This window comes from Pezoporus wallicus, unplaced genomic scaffold (genome assembly GCF_028554395.1).
Source record: "Pezoporus wallicus isolate ANWC-B61680 ecotype Strahan unplaced genomic scaffold, APGP_CSIRO_Pwel_v1 contig_6484, whole genome shotgun sequence".
Lineage (NCBI taxonomy): Eukaryota > Metazoa > Chordata > Aves > Psittaciformes > Psittacidae > Pezoporus > Pezoporus wallicus.
Genome location: NW_026638903.1, coordinates 4,105,399 through 4,130,530, shown reverse-complemented (window position 1 = coordinate 4,130,530; position 25,132 = coordinate 4,105,399). Strand labels below are relative to the sequence as shown.

Here is a 25,132-nt window from a genome sequence, read left to right as displayed (position 1 = left end):
TAAAGGTTATTTGACCTTCTGTTTATATAAATTGCAAACCTGGAGTATGGACACTTAAAAACTGTCTCTTATTTCCCACCTCTGTATAAAATTAAACAGCTGAGGGAAAACAGCAATGTCCTTTTGTATCAGCTTGGTAACAGCAGGTTGCTAGTGTTGTGTTCCTATAGCAGCTCATGCCCAGTAATTTCACTGGTTTAGTTGGATTTTTTTTTTTTTTTTTTTTTTTTTTCAGTTGGTGGTAGTATGTAGTTCCCTGAAGTATTGTTCAATTTACCAGTAAATGTTTCAAGGAGGAAGGTGGATGTTCAGGCTCTTGAAAGATTTTAAACACTCTGGTATATAGTGAGAAGGAAATAGATCCTTTACATGCTTTTGGTATTCCAGATTTGTCCTTTTAATGAAAGCTGTGTACTTATGCAAGTGTTTTTCTGATAGTCTAGTCTGATTATGCAGATGTAACTGCAGAATGTTTATTTTTTTAAATGATAAAGATGAGAGTTGCTATACCTTAACATCTTTATTTTGCACAACTTAAATTTCACAGCTAACTGAAGGATTGTGGCTTACAGCTTACAACAATGAACTTATTTCCTGATAGTTAACTTGGATTTGTGTATTTCTCAAAAAAGAAACAAACTAGCTTCAAATTTCGAACTGTAAGTTGCTCCACAGTGAGCTGAGGGTCCTTAGATGACTGAAAGGTGCAGGGGCAGTTATGGAAGGAAGAGACTACTATCAAAACCAAATCAGTATACCTTTATTGCCTCACTTCTTACTTGTTCTGCTTCTAGTTGCAGTAGGTGATTGTCTAGAGGCTGTTGCAGTCTTGGCTTTCAGAGTGCTCTTCAGGTACTTGAAGATGGAATGTAAGCAGCAGGAGGGGGCTAAACAATACTTTTCTGTCCCAGCAAAGACAGTACGACAGTTCAGTTTCATGACAGAACCCATAGCTTTATCTAGAGGCTTACTGTTTGAAACCCATTCACGGCAGTGTTTCTGTATCCATTCTTGTAGTTGTGGATCACTTCTAGTCTGGTGCCACACGTTGTGCGTGAAGTCAATGAATGCCACAGAGTACACTTTATTCATCACCTCCCCTTTTCGCTGCACTAGCAAGTCAACAAACACCGAGCCACCATAGCCATGAGCAATGAAGGCCACATTCTTGACTGCACTCTTTGAAATGAAGTGATCCCATACATATATGGTATGCTCCTCAGGGTTGCAGCTGCCTCTCTTGAGGACCCGCCAGGTAGACTCCATTGAAGTCAGTGCCTCTTGACTGGTAGACAGACTTAACCTTTCCTTTTCAGTCTTAAAATCAATGAAGTTGTCATTGGGATTCAGTACAGTGACCCCCCCCATGGCTTTCAAGGGCCATTTTGATGAATGGTGTTTATTATGTTCCATGCCCCAGGCCTTCACTGATAATTATCCTTTGCCCCCACTGTCCTGCACGGAACACTCCATGGTCTTGAAGAAGGACAGTTAGGCTAGAGTTACTTATTAGTGCATTCTCACTCATGAAAAAGAAACTTCTTGCTTCATCCTCTGTAGCATCAGTAGGAATATGAACTTTCTGCAGCATGCAGACTCTTTCCAGGAGCTCATAAACATATTGGGTAATCAAGTGTCCCAAAACTTGATAGCGTTTATGATTCTGCTCATGTGCATTCTTGTAATAATTGAAAACAAAGAACTCATTTGTATCCAGATGCCTCAGTTCCCCTTTTATGTTGAAGTTGTACTTCAGTTCCTCTTGGTACTCTGAACCCTCTATTAGGTTCCTCAAGCTTAGTTCATGCTTTGTTTGTAACCACTACAGATTAAGAAGACTATGTTACTGTAGTGATAGACCTCCATATGACACCTACATAAAAAAAACCCTATTGTATAAGAATACAGATTTAAAAGTGGTTACAAACAAAATACTTACTGATACTGGCTATTTCTTGGTAGGCTGTGGTAAACCAGCTGCTTGTAAAGGCTCTCACAGATTTCAGTTACTAAACTCCAATAGCAGTACATTAGTAATGATCTCTTCAGTTACTTGTTCATCTTTGCAAGCACTTGCCACATGGAAATTGTACAATGGATGACAGAATAAGCTAGCCATGGTGATCCAGGAACAGGAAAAAATAAAGTCCGTGCAGCAAACTTCCATGAGATTAGACTGAGATCTCTAGTTCGAGCTAAGATCGTTTTTCAGCATACAAGACTGATGAACTGATAAGAATTATACCCAGAAGTGGTTTTCGTGCAACTCAAAAATTAAGCATATAACCTCCTATTTTCTGTATAACCCTTCATCATACTACTGACTGTCACTGGCTGTAGAATGGTAAACATGGGGTAAACTTTGATGTGGTTAGAATCCCTGTTCTGTAGGACTTTTTCCTAACAGCAGATATTTGCAAGAATCAAATTCCTATAATTATAACAATTTTAAAAATTAATTTATCATCTTAGCACAGGTTTGGGTGTTTTTTGTGTTTTGTTTTTTTTTTTTGCAAATGGTTTATATAAAGTTATATTTGGCAAAGACATTGGTACAAGCTGCTATATACCTTTTAATTTTTCTTACTGAAATAACAAGAGGTTTTTAGAACACAGTAAACAACAGTAAACTCACTATAGCAGTAAAGCTGTGTAAAGAAAGTGATCTGAATATTTTCATGTAAGCAACTTGAGTTGGAAACTAACTCCTGCATGGGATTCAGGTTTTCTTTTGAGCAATCTCCATTGGGGCAGAGATATTGTCATCTCTCCAAGGTCATTCCTGTCTTCTGATTAATAGGGAGTAGGCTAGAAAATAGTACCTTCTCCTTTTTTATCTCATAAAATAAGTACATATAGAAAAGGGAAAAAAAAATCAGATTCTGTGGTAGTTAAACCATTTACTGTCTTGCCAGTTTCTTGGAATGGAAACAGCACAAGGAAGTTACAAGTGCATGTGTTCATCTGTGATTTTTCCTTCTGTGGGAAGGCATGAAAGACACGAAGGAGATGGGAGAGACAGAGTCTGTTTGCTATACCACTGAAATAGGCAGTTCACACAAAAGAGATCATATTCAGTAGAGAGGAAGCTACCCGTATTCATGTTGTTTTCCCTATGCAATAAAGTAGGAGAAAAGTGGACGCAATTTAACAAAAGATGTCTGTGGATAAAGCTGAAGCACAGAGGAAGCATTCCATAACAAGTAGGAAGAGATAAATGCAGTTTCCCCATGGAATGGTATGCTGTCGAGCACTTCTCAGGGCCGTTTTCTCACCCCCAAAAGGTTGGAAACTGTAGTTTCCAGGAAGTTACTATGCTCTTATTTCAACAACATTGCTTTCTCAGTTCCAAACCAAAACAAGGATACATGATTACAAATTAAATTCTGTGTATGTAATATTGAACATCTATGTATGTAATATTGAACATCTACTTGAAGAAATAATTTACACAGCATTGTGAAAGTTTTCTGAGGATTTCAGGAGGCGGGAACAAGCAACAGTGTTACATCAGGCGTAGGTATGACTTCCCTTCCTAAAATTGCCTTCGGGGTGTGAACTTAAAAGTTTTGAAGTAATTTACAGTAGTTTATCAATAAAGAATTCACTTGAATAGCACCTTAGACTCATACTTTTTAGTCTGGAGGACTGATTTTGTTGAAATAATACCATTTACAGAACTGAAAAGCAGCAGTTACAGATTGCTCTAGATGCTGCATAATGAATTTATCTTTTGGGTTTTTTTTTTTATAAATCTGCATTCTAAGTCAGTGTTGACTGCTGCTTGTCCTTCACTGTCTACACATAAATGCAATATTCAAGGGTGTTTATTCTGGCAGTCTTTACAATTGCTATTTTGATTTTTTAAAAATTACTGGGTGTGGAGTAAAAACCCCTCCTACTTTTCTGGTTGGAGTGTAAAATGCTTCCGCTGTAAATTCAGCTAGTGTTTGTTACAGCAATTGGCATATTCCAAACACTACTGCAGTACAAGTAATATTCTTCATAAGATTTTAAATTCAAAACCACTTTATTCTAGTGAAGCCTAAAATTACTGTATGCTCTCCTGTAAAATCCGTCATCATCATAGATGGAAATCTTTTTCACCCTGGGGTTCTAGACAGTTCTGTGTGAAAGAAAATAAACCATTTTAGTTCAGGTTTTGTTACTTTATGTACTTTATTATGGGCATATTTATAAAATGTATCAGTTGCTGATAGTTAAGGTCATCGTAAAGCCTTTCAGACAGTTACAAGGTAACATCTCATACTTTACACCTGATCATAAGTTACAACTAAACTTCGACTGTGAAACTGAAAAGTTGTCGAAACCCGTCAGGGACAGCCTCCCATTACATAATAATAAAGGCAAAACAAAAGGAAAACTCAAAGTTACAAGTAAAAATTACGATTCTGAAGGTGCCCTGAAAACAGACAAACAAACCCAAAACCACCAACCAAAACCCAACAGATGGGTCTTGGTCTCCACTTGGCTGCGGGAAGACTCCCATAGTGTAACACTATCATTTACTCCACGTGGATTACGTTTTTCTCCCTCAGAGGCTTTATACCGAACTAAACTCAAAAGCCGTTAAAAACCGGAGGGGGTGCGGGGAAGCGAGGGGAACCTTCTCGTGAGGGGAAGAAGGGTGGGAGGGGTCGGGGAGCGAGAGCTCGCGGGATACGGCTGAGGGACGGAGCTCATGAGGGGAGCGCGGGCATCGCCTCAGGGCGGATCCGGGTGAGGGGGGACGGTTATCGCCGTTATTGGGCGGAGCAGCGGGCGGGCGGCTCTATCGAGCCGGGCGGAGGTGGTGCCCAGCCCGGAAGTACCCGGGGAAGCTGCGCAGGCGGTGACGGCGGTGGGGCCTGCATAAATAAGACTGGCGGTGGCGCAGCTGCGCTGGTGAGTGGTATGGGTGTTTGTTCTCTAGGGCTGAGATGGGGATAAAGCAGAACTAAAGCTGGCTGGCAGTGTCCGTGCTGCCTGGCTGGGCTGGGCCGTCTTTGTTGGACAGGGGGTTTTATCGCGGACTAGGAAAGCCGGCAGGCGGGGGAGGGTGAGCTGCGATATACCGGAGAGGGAAGGTGGAGTGGCGCAATTGCTGCTTCTTTGTGAGAAGACTGGGGAGGCAGTGGAGTTGCTGACCCTCAGCACTTGGCCTCTTGTTAGTGAACAGCCTGTTCCCTACCTAGCAGGAAAAGCCGACGCATGGGAGGAAGCTGGGGAAGTGGTGGGGAAGCTGAGGAAGCTGGGGTGTCGGGCAGACCCCTTCTGCCCCGCTGCTCGGCTCGGCGGCAGCTACAGGCGCAGCGGCGCGGTCTCCTGCGTTGACAGCCCGGGTGGTGCCACCCTTGGATGCGGCCTCTGCTGCCCCCCAGGGCTGTCAGAGGGCCGTCGCTTGTCAGTTTCTTCACTTTGCAGGTGTCCAAATAGGCAGTACTTTGGCTTTCCTTTAACAGGCTGTAGATGTTGCTGTTCCCCACACCAGGGGGGTGAGGCTGAAAGCTGAAAAACCGCTGAGCTGAATAAAAAAGTATAAATAAAAGTATATGAACTTCCTAGTCGCATGTTTCTCTTGTATTGTGGCTGACTTTTTTCCAAGGCTTGTAGTGGCAGAGCAAGGGACAGTGGTTTTAAACTGAGAGAACATAGATTTATGTTTGATATAAGGAAGAAATTTTTTATGATGAGGGTGAAAAGGTACTGGCACAAATAGCCCAGAGAAGCTGTGGCTGCCCCATCCCTGGTGTTCAAGGCTAGGCTGAATGGGCCTTTGAGCATCCTGGTCTAGTGGAAAGTGTCTCTACCAGTGGCAGGGGGTCAGACTAGATGACTTTTAAGGTCCCTTCCACCACAAGCTATTCTACAAATGAATTTCTTTGTACTGGCTTGCTCAAAAATTAATTTCATGTTCTTGCTTAGTATTGCTACTGTGTTCCTGCTTCCCTCTGAATAAATAAACAGAAAGTTGCTAAGCTTATATTATTTATATTTTTTTCTTTTTCAGTAGAGAAAATTATGGAAGGAAAAACAGCATCCTCAAGCAATGTCAGTGTAAGTGTCCTACAATTTGCAGCAATGTACTTTGGGGCTGTTGGTGTCTTAGGATGTTTTGATGTATTTGCACAACCAAATTTATTCTCCAGTGGTCCAGCTTTTGCTTTGTTGGAGCACTCTTTCAAGAGAAATGCTTTATGCTGGTAGCAGTCAGTAGTAATGTCTACTGTTGAATGTGTGGTTTTGAGAACATTTTAAGGCCTAAACTAACATCTAAAGAATTCAAAGTAGAAGAGCTGCATAACATTGTTATCTGCAGAGATGTATTCAGGCTTCTTATGCTAGTGTTTAGTTTTTGGTTTTGTTTTGTTTTTTTTTTTTTTTTTTAATTTTTCTAAAATATCCCTGTTAGTAGTGGTTTCTAGCAGTGAAAGCTTGTTGGAAACAAACTGTAGGCACAGCAACTGGTTAGATCAGGTAAGGTTTGGACTGTCTAGTGTTCTAGAAATCAGCTGTTTCCAGCACCTTGTTTATGTGTGTTCTCTGACCTTTGTTCCTACAGGTGGGAACTTTCAGAAAAGTACTACTGGTTTAGATGAGGAGTCTAAGTGCGTATGCACATGTATGTGTTGGAGTGGTCCCTTTCTATAAGGGGAAAGCTGAGGCAACTGTGTAAATTGCACTTACAATACATACAAACCTTTGTTGGTTACCTCTTGACTTTGTGTTTGTTCCATAAATTAATTGCAGGCACTGCAAGCCAACATCTTCTTAATGACTGCAAGCACTAGGAAGATACTGTACAGTGGGAATTTTGCTGATGAATGTATCTTGTGCTTTTTATCCCTATTTGTTCATCTGTATATCTCTTTTGTGTGTCTGACCTTACCTTTCTCAATGTTATCTGTTCTCAGTGTTATCTGTTATGATAGAGGTCATTTGAACCTCTGTAACTTTAAACACATGTTAAAATTTTGGATAAATGTATTCTGAGAAACTTCACAGTGGAAGCCTCTACTTGAGCAGCAGGTGGAGTTCTGAAATAAGAAATTTGTTCCTGGCCATTAAGGTGCAGATCAGAGTAATGCATTCTGACTGATAAAACCTGTTTATAGGCCACTTGTCAAAACAAAATGACAATCAAACGATCTAATGGTAGATGTTCTTGAAAAGAAAATGTCTACTTTAATCTTTAAATGTCAATTGAAAGGGAAGGGAGGTACTCCTATTAGAATTGTTGCCTGTGCATAGCGCTTGCATCCTCTATAGATTGAGGAATCTGTTATTAGGCGTATTCATTATTACAGCATTTGATGAGCAAAAGCAGTTTGAGGTACTATATAGAAAATTCAGGTCTAATTACTAAAACATTACATCTTTGTTTCAAAGAAGTGTAGAGGAGGATTAAGAGCACTCGCAATTCAAACTGAAGAATTGAAGGATTATCTCATGGTACAGTATGCTTCAGTTGTGGTCTGTCCGAAGGACTCCCTGTTGAGATAATGAACACAGTTTCTGTGTTCATGTCACTGTTTGAGTCTTTGCTTGTAATTTCATGTTACAAGCAGGGCATTTAGTAGCTTGCAAAGTCAGTTCATAGTACACTTGACAATGGCCATCACATGGAGTAGCTTCAGCTTTTTCCTGGCCGAGATAGACAGTTATCTGAAAGATATAAATGTTGTGATACATTCTAATCTGGTTGTATTTGCAGGTAAGGTTTTGTTTCCCAGGACTCCTGGAGAAATGGCAATACCTGCACTTTCATTCTTTCAGTTGATACTATTTGAACTGGCTTAATTAACTGATAGGAAATTTTAATCTCTCTCCTTGTCTTTACGAACTGGTAGAAATTTAGTTTGACGACTTTTGGTTTGAATTTCAGTAGATGAACTTTCTACCCTATCCATTTCCTCTGAATTGGCAATTTTCTGCAAAATACTAACTGCTTTATCTGTCAGTAATTACTTTTGAAATGCTGGTTCCATTTTTGCAAAGGTTGGCAATGACAGTAGATGATACCATTGCTGATACAATTTTGAAAACATAGTGTATTTATGATAAATTATAATATCAAAATACTTGTAGTCTTACAAGATATATTTGCTCTTCATCCTGATTTCTCCCTTTTTTTTTTTTTTTTGAGAACTTGCCTGGTGTGACATTTAGCATGACATTCAGTTACTTTGTTTTCTCTTTACGATTTTTTAAGATGAGATGATTAAACTAGAGTGAAAACAAATCAGAGGGAACTAAGAAATTGTCAGTGCCAGTAGATTGGTTGTCACCTTTAGGGCACTCATTTGAAGTTGTTGTAAAGTTACTGAAATAAGAACTTATTTAGACAGTTCATGTGTTAAAGCTAGCTCCTCATGTTGTACAGCACATAATTTAGGGATAAAGCATCGATGAGCCATGCGTTTAAATTAAAGTTAGAGGTCAGTGCTTCCCTTGCAACTTGGTCAATTTGCCTGACAGTTAAGAAAACTTTGTACATGGCACTATGTCAGCTCACAATAGCAGTGGATAATTTAGTTTCGTCTTGTGTGCAACATCATCTGTTTTCAGTTTCATACACCAACGAAGAAAACAAAAACCAAATCAGAGGATGCCCAAGTTCAGTCCCCTTTGGCAAGGTTCACAGACTCCCACCATTGGGACTACCCTTTAAAAGAGGTAAAGAGAAGTTCTTTGAAGTATGATGTACATAGGAGAATGTTGTATGGGGTTTTGGTTCTGTTTTGCAGGATGGATTTTTTTCAATACTGAATGCTCCCTTGTGATCAATATCTGACCCAGACTGTCTTGGAAAGAGACAAGTGTGTAGATCTGAAGTCTACCTGCAAACATACAGTTACAGGACTAGGAGTCTTAGTGTTGTATTGCAGAATAAATAATTAAAAAGCAGAGTAGGTCTTCAGCTGACCCAAAATTATCTTGAAAATCACAAATTTAAAAGCAAATATATATAAATATATATATATATATATATATATATATATATCTAAAGTTAGTTAGATGTCTTCTGATTACTGAACTTTTAGGTTATATTTAGCTCACTTATCAAACTTCCTGTTATGATATGGAAATATGTTTTACATTGAGTTTTTAATTAATCATTATTTTTATCTAAGAGCTTAAACATTAAGAGAAAATAGGAAGTATGACATTTGACAGAATTTTAGGTGACAGAAATAGCTGATTTCAGTATTAAGGCCAAAAGACTGTAGAAGTACTTATATGGTGTTTATCATTTCTTTATCATGCGTGTCTTTATCATCTCAGTCGCTTATGGAAACAAATATTTGATTCTATAAATCTGTTCCAGATACAGTAAACATTTTTAAAATGCTAAGTTTTGGAAACCTATTTTGCTACTCTTGACTCCTTCAGCTCAGCACTGAGAGTTGCTGGTTGTTGTTGGTTTTAGTGATTTCAGAATCATGGAATAGACGAACAGGCTCCCCTACAGAGGAGTATCAAAAACCTAGTGAGGGAAGTTAGGAATTCTTTTGATTTACGATAGTGGTGATAATGTCACCCAGCTCAATTCTTTGAGCATGTTGCAATACAAACTGATTGTGTGGTTCTGTACTTTTAATACTTTAAGTGAGCAGAGCATCCGATTGCAGTCAGGTTTTAAAGCTGGAAATAAGGTCTTCTGTGGTTGCAAGGAACAGCCTTTTAGGTGGAGCCAGGCAGCACTTGCACGGAATTCCTCCTGTCTTACTCTCTGCTTGTATAAAAACAGTGATTAGACCTGGTGAACTGGGAAAAAAAAAAAAGTAATCTTTTTCCTTGTTTTGTGTCTACTGGCTGATTTTTCCATTTCTCATTTTTCCTATCTCTGTCTATATGTTTCAGATTTTCCCACATAATAGGGGGCTGACTAGTCTTAAAAAAAAAAAAAATTGCTCATGAAGTATCATAATTAAAATAAATATTGCTGGTTTAGCCATAAAGCCTGTTCTAGTTGTATTTAATGTTGCTGGAGTTTGCTCCATGTTGTCGTAGAGATTTTGTGCAGCTTTTAATGATTTTTGGCGTATAGGTCTCTAACATGTTCAAAGACTAAGTGCTATGAGGTGTACTAGATAATGTTTGAAGGTGGGAGGAGGTGAGAGCACCTTCAAAGAATTTCTTGCTCCTAGCTGTTGTAGTAATGAGGGTATTTTCCATTAGAGTCAGTCCCTATATGACAGGGAAAAGACTGACTTGAGATGCACCTTTCAGTCCTCACTGTAAATTATGCATGGGTATAAATTTTTCTAGTGCTTTTTCACCCCATGCTTTAACAGAAATGAAAATGAGTTTGCTTTCAGCCTGACTGGCATAATTTTCAAACATCTGTTTGGTTTATTATCTTTTATGTAAAAAAAAAAAAAGTGAGGAATGATTAGGAGGTAATGGTAGAGGGAGATAAGTTTCTGGAATTGCAGAAATAACTATATGGCTTAGTGGGGCTTCACTTAATTTGAAAAATGTAAATACGTTCTGATAAGGTAAGAGGATTTGGAAAAAAAAACAAAGTCTTGCTGTTGTGTTTTTTGCCACTGAAGTACCAAATATTCAAATTGCTTTTCCTTATCTGAATTTTTTATCTCTGAGTGGAATGTAACTAACTTGGTTAACCTCTGCTTTGTTTAATTCCATGCATTTATCTTGCATATTTGTGATTATGTAAAACAGGCCTAATACTTAAGTCCCTGTTTAGGATAGTTCTTGTTTAAATAGGGATATAATTGAATTGTTCTGTATTGTCAATTTTCTTTAGGATAAGAAGGTTCCATTCAAGGTCAGGTGGTATGTGGGTGCTTTAAATCAAGCAAACTAATTATTCCCGAAATTGTTGTATATACTCTTTGTGGCTCTGCTTATTTGCATCAGTTGCATTGTTTCAATGTCTGGCATTGTTCCCTCTTTCTAGTGTAACACCTATTATGACATATTGGAACCTGGCAGTTTTATTTGTTTTATTTCAGTGCACATTAAGTGCCAGCAACAGAAAGTATTACATAAAAGGAAAAAAGCAAAAGGACTGCAACAGACACAGCTCTAATGATGAAGAATTTATTGGGTAAGAAGTCATCTTAAAATTGGTTCTATGTATATTAAGAGTTTCATAATCTTTCTTGAGGATGGGTATCTGCTCTCTAGTTAATTGTCACACAGGGTTTTCTCAACCTTTGGAGAATCATGTTTCAGTGATTTAATGGCAACTGTAACTTTTTCTTTGTTTTAACATAACACAAGACTGCTACATCGGAATGTTAGTGCAACACTTACTAGAGGAATTACTGCTTCTTGACCTGATTGGAATACTGAAAGGTGTTTGTTACTGTTTAAGTGTAAATTATCATTCCAGCCCTAGGTATTTAGGATATTTAAGAAGTTTGCCAGATTATCTTTTGCTTGTCACTTTTTGCTCTGTAGTTCACAGATGTTAACCTGGTTTTGTCATCTCTTAAAATCAAATAAACAACAACCAGAGCAATATGATGATTGTTAGGGGAAGGCCATAAAAAGCTAGAGGTCTTTCACCTTGTTACAGTCAAGACACCTAAGGGAGTAAATAAGACTGCTGATATGCCACTTCTTTATACTTTGTTGCAAAGAGCAGGTTTCTTTGAGAGGATGACAAATTAGTCAAAATCATCTTCTATGAAGCTGTCAACTAAGTAATTGTTTATCTGAGGAAATTTTGAAGCCAAGTGTCAACTACATTGATAAATGGAAATGAACTAGATTCATTAACAGCTACAATATATAATGACTTTGTGAATAAAAGAATTATCTTAACGAAGCAATCTTTATTCCACAAATCAACTCTAAACAAAGAAGAGTATGCATTCTCTGCCCCATTTTCTGACTGGAAGATTACTTGTTCATAAGTGATTTCTTATTAAGAGGCTGTTGAAAACAAAGTGCACACAGGTAATGAAAATACTTAATGACAGTAAATGATTTTGACACTGAATTTGGTGTTTTGCAACCTAAGAATAGTCATTGTTTACCCTGATGTTTATATTCTGAATGCTTCCAGCTGTTGCAGGGAAGAGTTGAAGTTATAAAAGATTCAGAATTTATTTTTCGTACCTCCTTAGAGGCATAGCTATTAGTTAACATGTAGTTACTTCAAAATGCTTCTCTCAGTAATTTTGATTGAGGGAGTGACTTAACCTAGCCAAGTATAAAAGTTATGTTAATTGCAGCTTACTGAGTTTTAATTATGCTGTGAAATGGTTGATACCTGATGTGAATCTCTAAAGGCCTTTCAGTAAGCTTTGAACTGACCTTTCAACTTTGAGTTACTTTTGGATCTGTTACGTATGTTAAGAGATGAGAGAATTTCAAGTAGCATTTGTAGATGTTCCATCATTTTAACCAAAATTCTTACTAGCACATTAGCGAGAGATAATTTAGACTGTAAAAAGACAGTTAACATTCAGATATCAAACCTGTGCATTTTTCACTTCCTCAGAAAGAGATGTGTGCTTAGAGACTAGCTGAAGGTACGTTGTAAAATGAACTTAATTTACCATATGCAAAAAACCCTTGTTTTAAGTTTTCCACAAGAGTACCCAGTGTTTCTCATTAAGTCAAAATCAACACTGACCTTGTTGCCTAATAAGTAGAAAGAGCACACAGGTTCTGAAGAAGTGGTATTTGTTGAGCAAAAGTCAGAACTGGTAACACTCCTCAGAAGAGGAAAGGTGAAGTAGCATGCTGAGAATATTTCTAATGCAAAAGTTTCTCTGTTCCTTTTTTCGTTTGCAATGAAAAGCAGTAAATAAATCTTAATGACTTACTTACTAGTTGCTATTGGCTTCTGTTGTTTTAAAAACAGTATTCTTTATTGATAGGAGCTAATTTCAAATGTTTAGGGAAGCATGTTTCATCTGAAATAGAGGTCAAACATTTTCCCCAAAGGGGTGCAAGTAATTAATAGCTTTTGGTCCCTTGCTTTGGAAGGTAGGACAATACTTGTTTTTTTTTTTCTGTGATAGAATTGGCAGGAGCAGCTAATAGCATTTTTCAGAATTTTTTTTTTTTCAGCTGTTCCATTCTTGCATATATGTTTTCATTACCTTTGCTTAGGTATTTTTTTCAGTTTTGTGGAGGTAGATAAGAAGTGATATGATAGGTGCTTGCTTTAGGAACCTTTGTTTTTTCTTTACCAAGATGCCTCCAGTCTTAATCTGGTGCAGTTTACTTGCTGGGTCTGCGGGTGGGACTTGCTTTTAATGTATACTTGCCTTTTTTTCTTCTTGGCACTAATTTGTGTCTTTTGCATTACTTGCTCACTTTATTCAGTGGACAATTTAACAGGTAATTCAGGGATCTCTGTCTCTGCCATTGTTTACATATGTACAGGTTGGTTCAAGTGTAGATATTTTCCCTGAATCTATTTTATGCTCAGTCTTAATGACAGAATTTTTCAAGAAGTGCTGCCAGATGCCATTCCCCCTTTAGAAAGGGAAACCGTTGAAAGGTCTGATGCCACTGTAAAGCTCTGAAGATCAGGTCATAACCAGTTGTCCTGTCAAGGTCTTCAGTCAAAAACTGATGCCACATAAGAAGTGATGCCTTAGCCTGGCAGTGACATCTTTAAGAATATCCAGTTGTACATGGTTTTCTTTCTTGTTTGTTAAAAGTTTCTCTCCTTGCACAGATTTACAGTGCAAAGCTAGTTGCACGTGTGGTTTTGGTTTGGTTTCTTTTTTGGTTGGTTTTTTGGCGTTTTTTTTGTGTTTGTTTGGTTTTTTTTTTTAATTCTAAGATCATTTTTACAAAGATACTTGCTTAAAATGTATAGATCCATTTAAATCAAGAGACTGGGAAACATTACAAATTCTGTACCTAATAACAACCAAATAAACCAAATTACGTTCAGCCCTGGAGCTTGCCAAGGTCTGTGCTGATGTGAATGTGGGCAAAGAATGTCAGGTCTGAGTTTCCAAGGTGGCCAACAAACTATATGTAATGAAATCCAGTTTCACTGGAAATTTTGTTTCTGACTCCTTTACCTCGTGCTTTGGGCTTTCTCTGTCATAATGGTGTTGCTAAAGTCCCTACAGTTTGGAATCTTTTTTTATGTTATCTTTACAAGTCCCGATCATGCAATTAAAATAAAGATTCTGTAACCATGTATGTTCCCACTGGACTAATTACCTTCCAGGTTCACTCTAAATTTAGTAAAATTTCATTATGACACCTTGTGTTTGACAAATAGAAAAAACATACCTGGCATTTCTGTGAGGTGGAACAAGGAAAACAGAAACGATTTAGTTTATTTGGAAAATAAACTATTAGGCTCGGCATGATCCTAGGTAGGAGAACGGAAGTATTCCGTAGAGAATAACACATTTTTGTTGTCTCTTAGTGCTCTAAAGGAATAATTTTAAAATGTTTCTGGTTTTGTTTGGTTTCTTTTAAAGGAGAAACTTTGATTCACATCTTTGTATTAGTATGGCCCACTTCTGCAACCATTTTGTATTTGGAGGAAAACTGGAAAAATGCTATTTAAATACTTCAAAGTTTGATCTGTAATTTTGAGTCCTTCTTGAGGAAGAGGAGAAATACGTGGATTAGTTTTTCATTGCTTCATCTTTTCTGGTACCCCAAAAGATGAAATGTCTTTCCACTATAGCTCTTTAGAAACTGGACCTCTGAAGTAGTTTGGGCTTTATCTTTAAGGAGGAAATTAAAGCAGAAGTGTAAATGTCTAGTGTCCTAAGATGAATTTGCATGATTTGATGACTTTCACCTTGTAATAGCCTTTAACTGTTTTACTAGTTGCAAATTTTCTTAATGGTCTAATAGGTTCTTACGTAGCTGAATTTTGGATTTAGTAGCTACAGAGTAACAGGTATAGGTAAAAGAACAAATGTATACCTGCCTTTTCCTGACTCTGCCTAAAACATTCTGAAGCAATTCTGTAGTTTAGATCAGTCATCTAATGAGACTGTCCTTGTACATGTGTCTTCTCATTGCCTTCATAGATTCAGTTCAGAAACCCTGGATTACTTTTTTTTTTCCCAAGAGCTAATTAGGGCCAATCTGTTATAGAACGCTTTCACCTCTGTCCAGATTCTTGGCATCAGGTTGTCTTTATTCAGGTTGGGGTATTTTGTGTGGGTGTTTTGGTTTGTTTTTGTGTTTTTTTTTGTTTTGTTTTTGTTTTGGTTTGGTTTCTTTTACTTCTAAAAGAAGTCAAAGAGATTAGAGGAAACTGCCTTCACTTAAACTCAAGTTACCTAGCTTTGAATGGGAACCATTTAGGTTATTGTCCTTTGTCTAGGCAGAGGTCTCTAAGGTGTGGTGTGAGCAAGACAATCCATTAGGATGCAGGAAGGAAATATATTTTGCACAATTAATGAATAGTTTACTTTATTGCATCCTTTTAAAAATTTCTGTTTATTTCCTAATGTATATTATTAGTACATATGTATAAAAATTAAACATACTGAAGATACATGCTCAAAATATATTTAGTGATAGAGATGTATGATTAAAACAAATGAAATTTGAAGACCACTGGTCTAGGATATGCATAGCAGAGCTCAAAGAGGAAGCAGCTAATTGCATGCATGTTAAGGTAGTAAGTGATACAGAGATCTAGTAAGCTTGACCAGCATTCATATCTTACATGTAGGTTGTGCAAGCTGTGCATAGGAACCTTGCTGGCTTTTCAAGTTCAGTGAGGGGTTATGTGTCTTGTTAACATAGAAAGTGAACAGGAAAAGAAATCTCAACATGCAGCAGCTAATGAAGGAGCAAAAATAAATGATGATGTGAAACGTCTTCCCCAAGTTCAGTGTGTTTCACTAGTAATGTGGTTCCAGATTAATTTTTTTTAGGTTTAGATATATCCTGCTGTTCTCCAGCAGTTTTTATGCCATACTGATATTTGTTTACCACAAGGTACCCCATAACTGTGCTGTTGAGCTGAATGCAGCATGTCTGTGGGAAAACTAATTTCTGGCAAGTTGCTTGCAGTGCTTTCAATCCATTGAAGAGTAACAGCAATTTGCTTAATAAATGTCATTGTAGCATGCATATAAGAACTATGTGAGTAGTAAAAGGTTTCTGTAGCTATAAAGGAAGGCTTCTTGCTCTGCAGTATGAACAATTTAGTTTGTAAAGCAAAGCATGCAATCCAAAAAGCAATTTTTGCCTCAATTTTTTTAAATTGTCAAATGAGCCTGAACCTCAGTGTCTGCTTAGGACCAGCCCTGCAAAAACAATTCCAGGTCTCATCTGTTTGAAAATAAAGTCAATCCTTACAAATTATCTATGATATATAATGCTTACCAGTTCATAAGGAAACTTTCCAAATTACTGGTCATGCTGCACAATTAATTCTTTATGCAAAGACTTGAGTACCAATCTAGCAGGATCGGCAAATTATGAATACCTTTTTAAAGAACTTCAATAGTGTAGTGAGTTTTTACTGACTTTGTAATTTATAATTGTATGCTGTTTCTTTGCCAAAATTCAATAAAAATTAGTTGGAGCTTCAGAACTAAGAGATTGTACTAGCTTCTTGATTCTTCCACAAGAAGAACATAAGCTAATTTGTGATATGGGAACCAGTATCATGATTACCAAATATGATGCTACAATATGAGTCCTTGTTTCCATATCCTGCAAATGCTCAAGTGTACACTTTCAGGACTGTTTGTAAGACCATAGTGACACCATTTCTAACATTTTGCAATAAGAAGATGCACCAAGATTTCCATGTGTCTGCACTGAACATTTACCTCTTCAGAATCATATACGGATGTGTTAGTCACTGACGCCAGAAGAAAAAAACCTTGGAAGGCTGTCCTGGTCAAGAGATGCTTGTGTTTCCTCTTCTCCAAAGAGAACTGTTTTATAAATTGTCAGGGAAGTGAACGTAATTCTGGTGAAGATACAAGGTCCGATACAGAGACAGTAAACTTGTAGAAAAATGTTGTTGAATCTGTGTGACTTTAGCAGTTCTCAGCACCCTATTATTAATTTATTATTAAATGGCAGGCAACCCAAAGTTATCTTGACGAATGTCCTGTGGACAAAAATAGGAAGAAAATACACACAGATGCAGCCTAAAACTGGTGCTAATTTTTCTGATGCTGGCAAGCTGCGGTCAGATCAACCACCCTCATCATCTGCTGCTAGCATAAAGATTTGGCAAATTTTAAATCCTACTCTCCAAAGCCTTTTTCTGTCTAAAAGGTATGTTGTCTTCACCTTGTGTCACTAAAAATAATTTTCCTTGCAGTTGTTTTTTCATGAGAAAGTGTTCTTTGTACCACAGATGTCTTGTTCATGAGCCATGTTTTCATTCTCATTTCATCTGACTTGATTCAATTCCCTTGGACTGGTTCCTTTTGATAATCATTGAGAGAGATGGTGCCAGGCACTCTGTAGTGTGCCCTTTTATAAAAAGGCTTCTAGGTGGTCATGTGCTAACAGGACCAATTAATTCAATCAGCCATTGGACTCTCAAATTATTTTTTTTTTTAATCTTGTGAAAAGAATACACTTGTGTTGTCTTCTTTTCTCAGAGAAGTTATCAAACTGTATTTTTACTGTTACTGTTTCAGACTCCATGAAAATAGGAAAACTGACATAAACGGTCAGAAAAAAGCATATTGAATTCAGTATCTCTCCTTCTCCCCTCCACAGAGTGGCCAAATTGCCAAAGTATGGCTACTGTTGAATGAGTTTTCTCTCTGAGCTCCTAATGGTAACAGTTTAGGGACTTCATTTATTGGACGTTACATCCAGACTACACTAGTGTTCTCATATTAGACCTTTCTTCTCAATTGTTATCCTCATTGGTTATCACCTGTGTGCCTCTGCAACATCTTGTCTGTAAGATAGTCTCCTGATTTAAAGCAAATTTACATCTTGGTGCAAGAGGAGATCTGAAGGCTCTCCAGACATCACACAGTCTGTGCTGGAGTGTGTTTTGTGTGTGAATATACAAGACAGAAGAATTACACAGCCAATACCCAGACAACAGTTTTGTTTACAACAGATTCAAAAAGAGGCCATGATGTTACATCCTCATGCGGAATAAATTGCAATGAAAGTGGTAGAATTTAAATCACAGTATGAGAAACTAAATGTGTAAATCAAGAGCTGTACAACAAGCTGGCTGCAGTGGCATTATATAAAATAAGTTGTGCTGCTATTACACATGTGTGCTCAAGTGAGCAGTTGCATCTTCATATTTCTGGTTAACTTATTGTTGATGCTTGTCTTCTCTAACCCTTGCTTGTTTTTCTGAGCCTTGCTATTGCTATACTGTAGAATGCCATCTGAAAGTTGAAGAGGGGAACAAAATCTAATGCTACCTTTTTGTGTAAGTGCTTGAGAAAATTCAGTGTATTTTATTGGAGGCTTCTTGTTCAGAGGAAAATCAAGACTGTTTTCTCCATAGTTCTAATAAATGTGTATAGATAAGTATGCATGAAAGCTAGAGATAAACATTTGTCAGTTTTTAAACAATATTTAAATTATGCGTTAGAGACTATGTGCAGTATCAGTTATACCTGGCTAAGGTGAAATTATATGGCTAGTTTTAATTACCCTGGTCTCTTGTTGCTTTTTTTTTTTCGTGTGTGTGTTTATCTGCTTACCTTGGATTTAAGTTCCTTGGTAGAATTTTGTTTTGTCTCTAAGGGACTGCAAATAATTGTGTTTGATAATTACCAAGTTTCTTTCTCTAGATTGCAATGCAGTATTTATGATTTACTGTTATATATGTGGCAGGCAACCGAAAGTTATCTTGACGAATGTCCTGAGGACGAAAGTTGGAAGAAAATACATTGACAGCCATGTAATAATTGATGCAAATTTATCTGCTGCTGATAAATTACAATTGGGTCAACTACCCTCATCATCTGTTGTCAGCCTACAGACATGTCAGATATTAAATTCTCCTCATGAAAGTTCTTTTCTATCTGAAAGGTATGTTACTGCTGATTTTGCCAGTTTTCCTGAAATGACATAACTTCAAAATGAAAAGAATTTCCGTGAAACAAGTTTTGTTATATTGTTGTCTTGAATCATGAGATCAGTTTCCCGAATGCAAGCTAACAACTAACATGCTGCTCCAGTGAGCAGTTTTAACATTGCATTTGTTCTGATTTGCTGTACTTGATGTGAGTAGTCTACTTCTCTTGTAATAAATTTCTGTTTACCATAGATCAGTGTTTTGATCCATGGAGATGGCCAAGTAATTCAAATGCATTTAAGTTGGGTTTGTGTCCAGAACCAAAATCTTGCTTTCCTGTTGCTGTTAACATGTTCCATCATGATTTCAGATAGCTTCTTTTGCAAAATTTCTGCATATTCCTCTCTGTGATAGTTCATTTATTTTCACACTGATCCACCAGAGGTCTTAGTCCTAGAGTGCCATTGTTTAAGGGCTGTGTGTCCTTTTATTGTGTAACATCTACTTTCCCTCTTTTCTTCCTATGTTTAGGTTGATTGAGCATCAGAGTAAGGCTTGACGTATAAATGTAGCAGAAATCAGGTATTAGAATTGTATAACGCTTATTTCAGTGTAAGATGGCAGTTGAATTCAGAGTAAGCTGTTTCTTCTTGTCTTTTATAGCTGCCTCTTCGCTCAACAGCAAGGTATCCACAGGAACAAATAGCAAGAAATTTGAGGGAAGAAAATAGGAAGAGGAAGGAAAGGAAGAATTATTTGTGAGGGCAGCAATAATCAGCAGATGCCGGGTTAAAGAAATCTTAAAAATTTTTGAGAAAAGCAGATCATATTCTTCATTCTGATACATGAACATTTTAGAGGACATAAATTAGTGAGAATTCCTTTCTTTTTCTCCTTTTTTTTTTTTCCTGTTGGGATCCCCATTGCTGCTTAAATTAATGTGATGAAGCTGCAATTTAAATGAGGGATTTAGAACAGTTCAGTAGACTCTCATTTTAGAAGTTTTATATTTGTTGCTAATAAATATTTCTCTATGACTTTGGGCTGACTAAAGTGGGAGGAATTTGTTTTGAATTGTTATGGGTTTTGATGTTTTTGTTTGGTTATTTGTTTGTTTGTTTGGTTGGTTTGATTTGTTTTTTCTTTTTTTTTCTTTGTTTTACTACAAAGTCTTAAAGATATATAATGTTAATAACTGATTTTTCCACTTGGTGTTGTTCTGGATGATGGGAGGTAGTGCATTGTTCAAGAGGAATACATGAACTCATGTATGTAGCCCTCTAAATCTGAGGAAATGTTGCATATGTTTTCAAGCTCATGTCTGAAGGTTGGCTATTGAGTTTTATGTTAAGCACAAGAATGGTTTGAACTAGTCAATTAGTCAATTTTTTTTAGTAGTTAGTGTACTTTAAACTTGCTTTAGATCTGGAGTAGTTTATTGTTTGAAGGATTAATATGTTGTTCCTGTGCTTTTCTAGTATATTAAAAAGTTTGTCATTAGCAGGATTTTTCACCCATCCCCAGTGACCAGCACATTACTGCAAGTTGTAATAGATACCATATAGGAAATAGAGAATTTAGGAATTGTTTCAACAAAGACATGACTTAATCTTGGTCACCTGTCTGTAACTAAGGTCTTGGCACTGATTCTTTTGGTATCTCTTCTTTCAGAGGAGAGTAAAAGCTTCCCCTTATAAGCATTATACATATGTATGCACATGGTCATATAGAGATTCTTCTGTATTGTCAGAGTAGCTAGAATGCATGCTCTGTTTTACTGAAAATTGTGCCAGTTTTGTATTATGGAATTTAAGATTAAAGAATTGTGTGTGATCAGAACAGGGTGGTAATAATTTAATCTTTCTCTGTCTGCTAGAACTTGCTGCAAGTTCCCTGTTTCCTTTTTTGCTTTTGGTATTACAGAATTGGTGGATTTTGCATTGCTCGTTCATTGCAACTGAGTGTGAAATGCATTTAAGTCACCACTGACTTATCATTATAACTAAAGAATTTGAGGTAGGTTTTAAATGTAAAGAAATTTAAGGGTTTAAGGTGTTGTTTCTCATGGCTGTTAAGAACACTTTAGTAAATAATGACATAGATTCTAAGGTTACGCATATATCTGTTAAGTGCATTTTAAACTGAGTTATCAGCAAAGATTAGAAGTGAAAATAAAATGTGCAGAATTTGTGTATAAAGTAAATATATTCATGGAATTCTATTAGCTGAAATATTCTTACTGAAATATTTGCTATTGATGAAATGCCTGAATTGTGATGTTGCTGTAAAACAAATGCTAAAAAACACATAATGGTTTTGTATGTCCTTTTAAGGTAGTCAAATCTAGATAGCTGTTATGCATACAAATATGTAAGTTGAGAGAGAAATGTGGATTCCAAAATGCAGTTTTCTGTAGTGAAGTTATTTCAGAACTAGAGGTGCCTGATCTATGAAAGACTATGACTTGCTCAATGTACAGAATGAATAATAACACTTACCAAACACTTGTTCTTCATATTGGCCAATTAATGATTCTTCAGTTAATGATTCTTTGGTAATTTCTTCATAATTCTTATATACTGTTCACTCCTGTGGTGTCAGAACACTGTATTTGATTGGACTTGGAATTTATTTGTCTTTCCAGTATTCCCAAAGAGAACCGATATTCTACAGGTGTGGCACTGAAGAGCAGGCACTTATTCAGAAAGTGTCCAACAGTTTTGGCTGTCTAGATTGAGATGTCAAGACTGTTCTTTCCCATAGTCAGTGGTGTTCTTCATTAGTCCAAGCTCAGCTGTCAGTGATTTCAGTCATCATGATGATTGGCTTATCTTTTTGCAAATTAGAGACTGCAACAATTTGAGTTAGGCACATTATAAAACAAAACAATGAACACAAAATCTCTTTGGATTAAGTGAGGTGACAAAAGGAGGAATGAAACAGATTTTCCAGAGCAACATTAAATTGCTTTATCTGTGATATCTTCTTTATTTTCTTTTTCATTTTCCAAGTCTCACAGAAAATGAGGTGGAGGTCACAGGGGTTAGTTTCTTTTATCTTGAAACCCTGATAAATTTTCAGAAATCTTGCATACCTAATGTAATGAAGTTCATGTGAGAAAGTATCACATAAGCATACAGCTAAATGTTACCCTAATGCATACACTAGAAACCAAAATCCAGTTACATAGATTTTTGTCAGCTCTAACTAGCCTCCAGAAAAATTAAGAGTATGTTTACAAGATCAGACCTCAAATGTGAGGATGTCATACTGTTGAGTTGATCATTAAGTCCTGAATATCATAGAATGGTTTGGGTTGGAAGGGACCTTAAAGCTCATCTAGTTCCAACCCCTCTGCCACAGCCAGGGACACATTCTGCTGGACCAGGTTGTTCAAAGCCCCATCCAGTTAATATTCTTTACAAGTATATTCTCTTATAAAAAAAAAAAAACAAAAACAACACAAAAAAACAACACAAAAAAAACAAACAAAACCCCAACAAAACAGAAACAACCTCCCAGAAGTTCCAAACTAATAAAATTAATTCCAGCCCCCCTCAACTGATTATTTTGTCGTGTAACCTTCTTAGAATAAAACTACAAACACAGCTGAACACCTGTAGTTTTCCTAGTTTCTGGTACTGTAACCATTTTCTGTTTCTTCCTCTTTCATAGAAACATAGAATCATAGAATAGTTAGGGTTGGAAAGGACCTTCAGATCATCAAGTTCCAACCCCCCTGCCGTGGGCAGGGACACCTCACACTAAACGTATCACCCAAGGCCTCGTCCAACCTGGTCTTGAACACTGCCAGGGATGGAGCATTCACAACCTCCCTGGGCAACCCATTCCAGTGCCTTACCACCCTAACAGGAAAGAATTTCCTCCTTATATCCAATCTAAACTTTCCCTGTTTAAGTTTTAACCTGTTACCCCTTTTCCTATCACTACAGTCCCTAATGAAGAGTCCCTCCCCAGCATCCCTATAGGCCCTGTTCAGACCTTCTTCAAAGTTGCTGTGTCAGGCCCTTATGATCAGGAATTTCTATTTAAACTCTTTTCTCATTTCAGGAACCTACTCAGTGGATTCTATAAACCATTCTAAATCTAAGTTAAAAATGTACTACATTGCCACATTCCCATTGTGTTAATGACAAAGCCAAAGATGCACTCAACTGACATTGTTCTCTTTTTCCTTGTTATATTTTCTTGTTGCAGTCATGCTTTACAAAATAATATTTCACTGTCTGATGTCAGGCATGTCAAATTTTCATACTTTACATCTTTTTAGAAGCATCCTTTTCATTCATAATGTTAGAGTATCTGTATTTCTGCAACTGGAACTGAATTGGTTTGTGCTTCATTTGCCACACTCCGCATGGTTACAAGAAAGGCAGAAGTCTGTGGTCTAACCAACAATTGTTTCTGTTGGGATTTTTATTCAGTATTCTTTCAAAATTAAAGATAAGTCATAGTTAATACTCTTTACAGATCTGAACATTGCCTGAGGAAGACAGATGATGATCTCTGTAAATTGACCAAGGCTTCTAAGGAACCAGAAAAAAATAGTGTCCTCACTTCTAGAAGACAGGAACTGCAAAAGAAAGGTTTGTAGTGAGTAATAATCTGGGATTTAAATATCAATTCTGGAGAGTGTTAGAAATTTTTTTGTCTAGTATTATGAGGAGAGCACAGAAACAAAATAGCTGTTGCATGCAGTGTATGTGTTTTCTCAAATTGCATGGAGTTTGTTCACTGATATGGTAAAATATGTTGAATAGCTGATTTTAAATAGGAATAAAGCTATGGTGAATCAGATCTGTGGAAGAAAAAGGAAATTTAGGGCAGGCTCAGTGCACCTTTATAATCCTTATTTTATAGGTCTTTTATATTCAAGAATGTAATACATTAAGAATGCTCAAATGGTTTGTAAACCTTTTTAAAATGTTTATGCTATATGGCAATGTATTTACTGCTGAAAAATGGTAAACTCTAGGCTGAGTCTCCAGGGAGAATTTTCTATCTTTTTTTAATACTGGCTAGTAATATTTGCAGATTTAGAACAGGAAATTGAGAATATTGCATCCAGCAGAAATAAAGACTGTTGAGTATGGGGTGGTAATTCTTACTCAAAAGGGAGCTAGGAGTTTGGTTATACCCTTACCTTAACTAATGGTGCAATAATAATCTTTCCTGAATTATTTTAAGGAATATATTTTGGCAGCCATGCACAATTAAAAAAAGGAAGGAATTGTTGTGGACGGTATCTGCTTCTATGCATTTTATTTAAGACATATTGTTTATGAAGAAATGGAAAGAATTTTAAGGGTAACCCATTAAATCACTTTTTCTTTTTTTTTTCTGACACAGAAAACAAGAGCTGTGATGAACTGAAAAAGAGGAGCAGTCAGAAGCAATCGGGTCCTTTTGATTCTGAGAAAAGGAAAAGAAGATCTAGTGGCCATATTTCTGGTGATTGTAATGCACACATTCCAGAAAAATCACTTCTGCTATCTGTAAGTTGCATATGTGTGTTTGTGTACACACAAGCATACACACTTCAGTAGAAATAGTAGCAACATCTGAAATAAAATAATTGTACTAATAACTAGGGTATCCAGGGATGCTGTCATAGCTGTTGAGGGGAAGTAGCTCAGTGGTGCATCAAGAAGAGTGATTATATGTGACTCTTTTTGTCCACAACATCAGAATAAGCTCATTATAAGAGAGAGGTTGCAAGAGATGAATGAGTGTTTTCTTTAGACAGGAGCATGGAGTAAAACAATCTTGGAAATGAGGCATCTAGGTACTTAAGTGAATCTTCTTTCACAGATGGTGTAGAACTTATTAGGGACTTCAACAGAAAAATTACAAAGTATACCTCGGGTTATGGAAATCTTGCAGATGTCATCTTTCTCCCTCCTCCTCATTCTATTGTATTCTTCCCTAAAGTTTTATTCTTACCTGTCATTAAGATTTAAAAGGAAGGAGGGAAAAAAAAAAAAAGACAGAAATGACTGAGGGAGTCAATCAGACCAGTACAAACTGTGATTTATATTCAAGCATTTGAATATTATAAAGGCATCTCTGTAACCTTCTGATTGAAACCCCATAAAAATAGACAGTTGCTGAGTCCTGTTTGCCCAGCTGACCAAGCCGCACATTTGCAAGGTAATGAAC

The 25,132-nt window shown here is 36.9% G+C and overlaps 2 protein-coding genes and 1 long non-coding RNA gene across 3 annotated transcripts in view; 2 read left to right on the top strand and 1 right to left on the bottom strand.

Annotated features, from left to right (window-relative positions):
* Nucleotides 1-505: 505 nt before the first annotated feature.
* LOC130601136 (putative protein FAM172B) lies at nt 506-4,449 on the bottom strand. The gene is given in 4 exon segments (XM_057413004.1): nt 506-1,365; nt 1,367-1,822; nt 4,056-4,126; nt 4,409-4,449. Coding segments are annotated over 3 exon segments (1,086 nt in total). The 5' UTR covers nt 4,089-4,126; nt 4,409-4,449; the 3' UTR covers nt 506-768.
* Nucleotides 4,450-4,817: 368 nt separating this feature from the next.
* On the top strand, nt 4,818-6,627 carry LOC130601143 (uncharacterized). The gene is made up of 3 exons (XR_008972604.1): nt 4,818-4,905; nt 6,011-6,057; nt 6,563-6,627. It is a non-coding gene; the product is annotated as an uncharacterized LOC130601143 (long non-coding RNA).
* Nucleotides 6,628-8,408: 1,781 nt separating this feature from the next.
* SENP7 (SUMO specific peptidase 7) overlaps nt 8,409-25,132 on the top strand; it is a 37,404-nt gene continuing 20,680 nt past the window's right edge. Inside the window, exons 1-7 of the mRNA XM_057413039.1 lie at nt 8,409-8,438; nt 8,569-8,676; nt 10,983-11,077; nt 17,026-17,223; nt 18,769-18,966; nt 23,444-23,559; nt 24,323-24,468. Of these exons, the coding sequence (XP_057269022.1) occupies nt 8,409-8,438; nt 8,569-8,676; nt 10,983-11,077; nt 17,026-17,223; nt 18,769-18,966; nt 23,444-23,559; nt 24,323-24,468 (891 nt within the window). The remainder of the gene's footprint in view (nt 8,439-8,568; nt 8,677-10,982; nt 11,078-17,025; nt 17,224-18,768; nt 18,967-23,443; nt 23,560-24,322; nt 24,469-25,132) is intronic.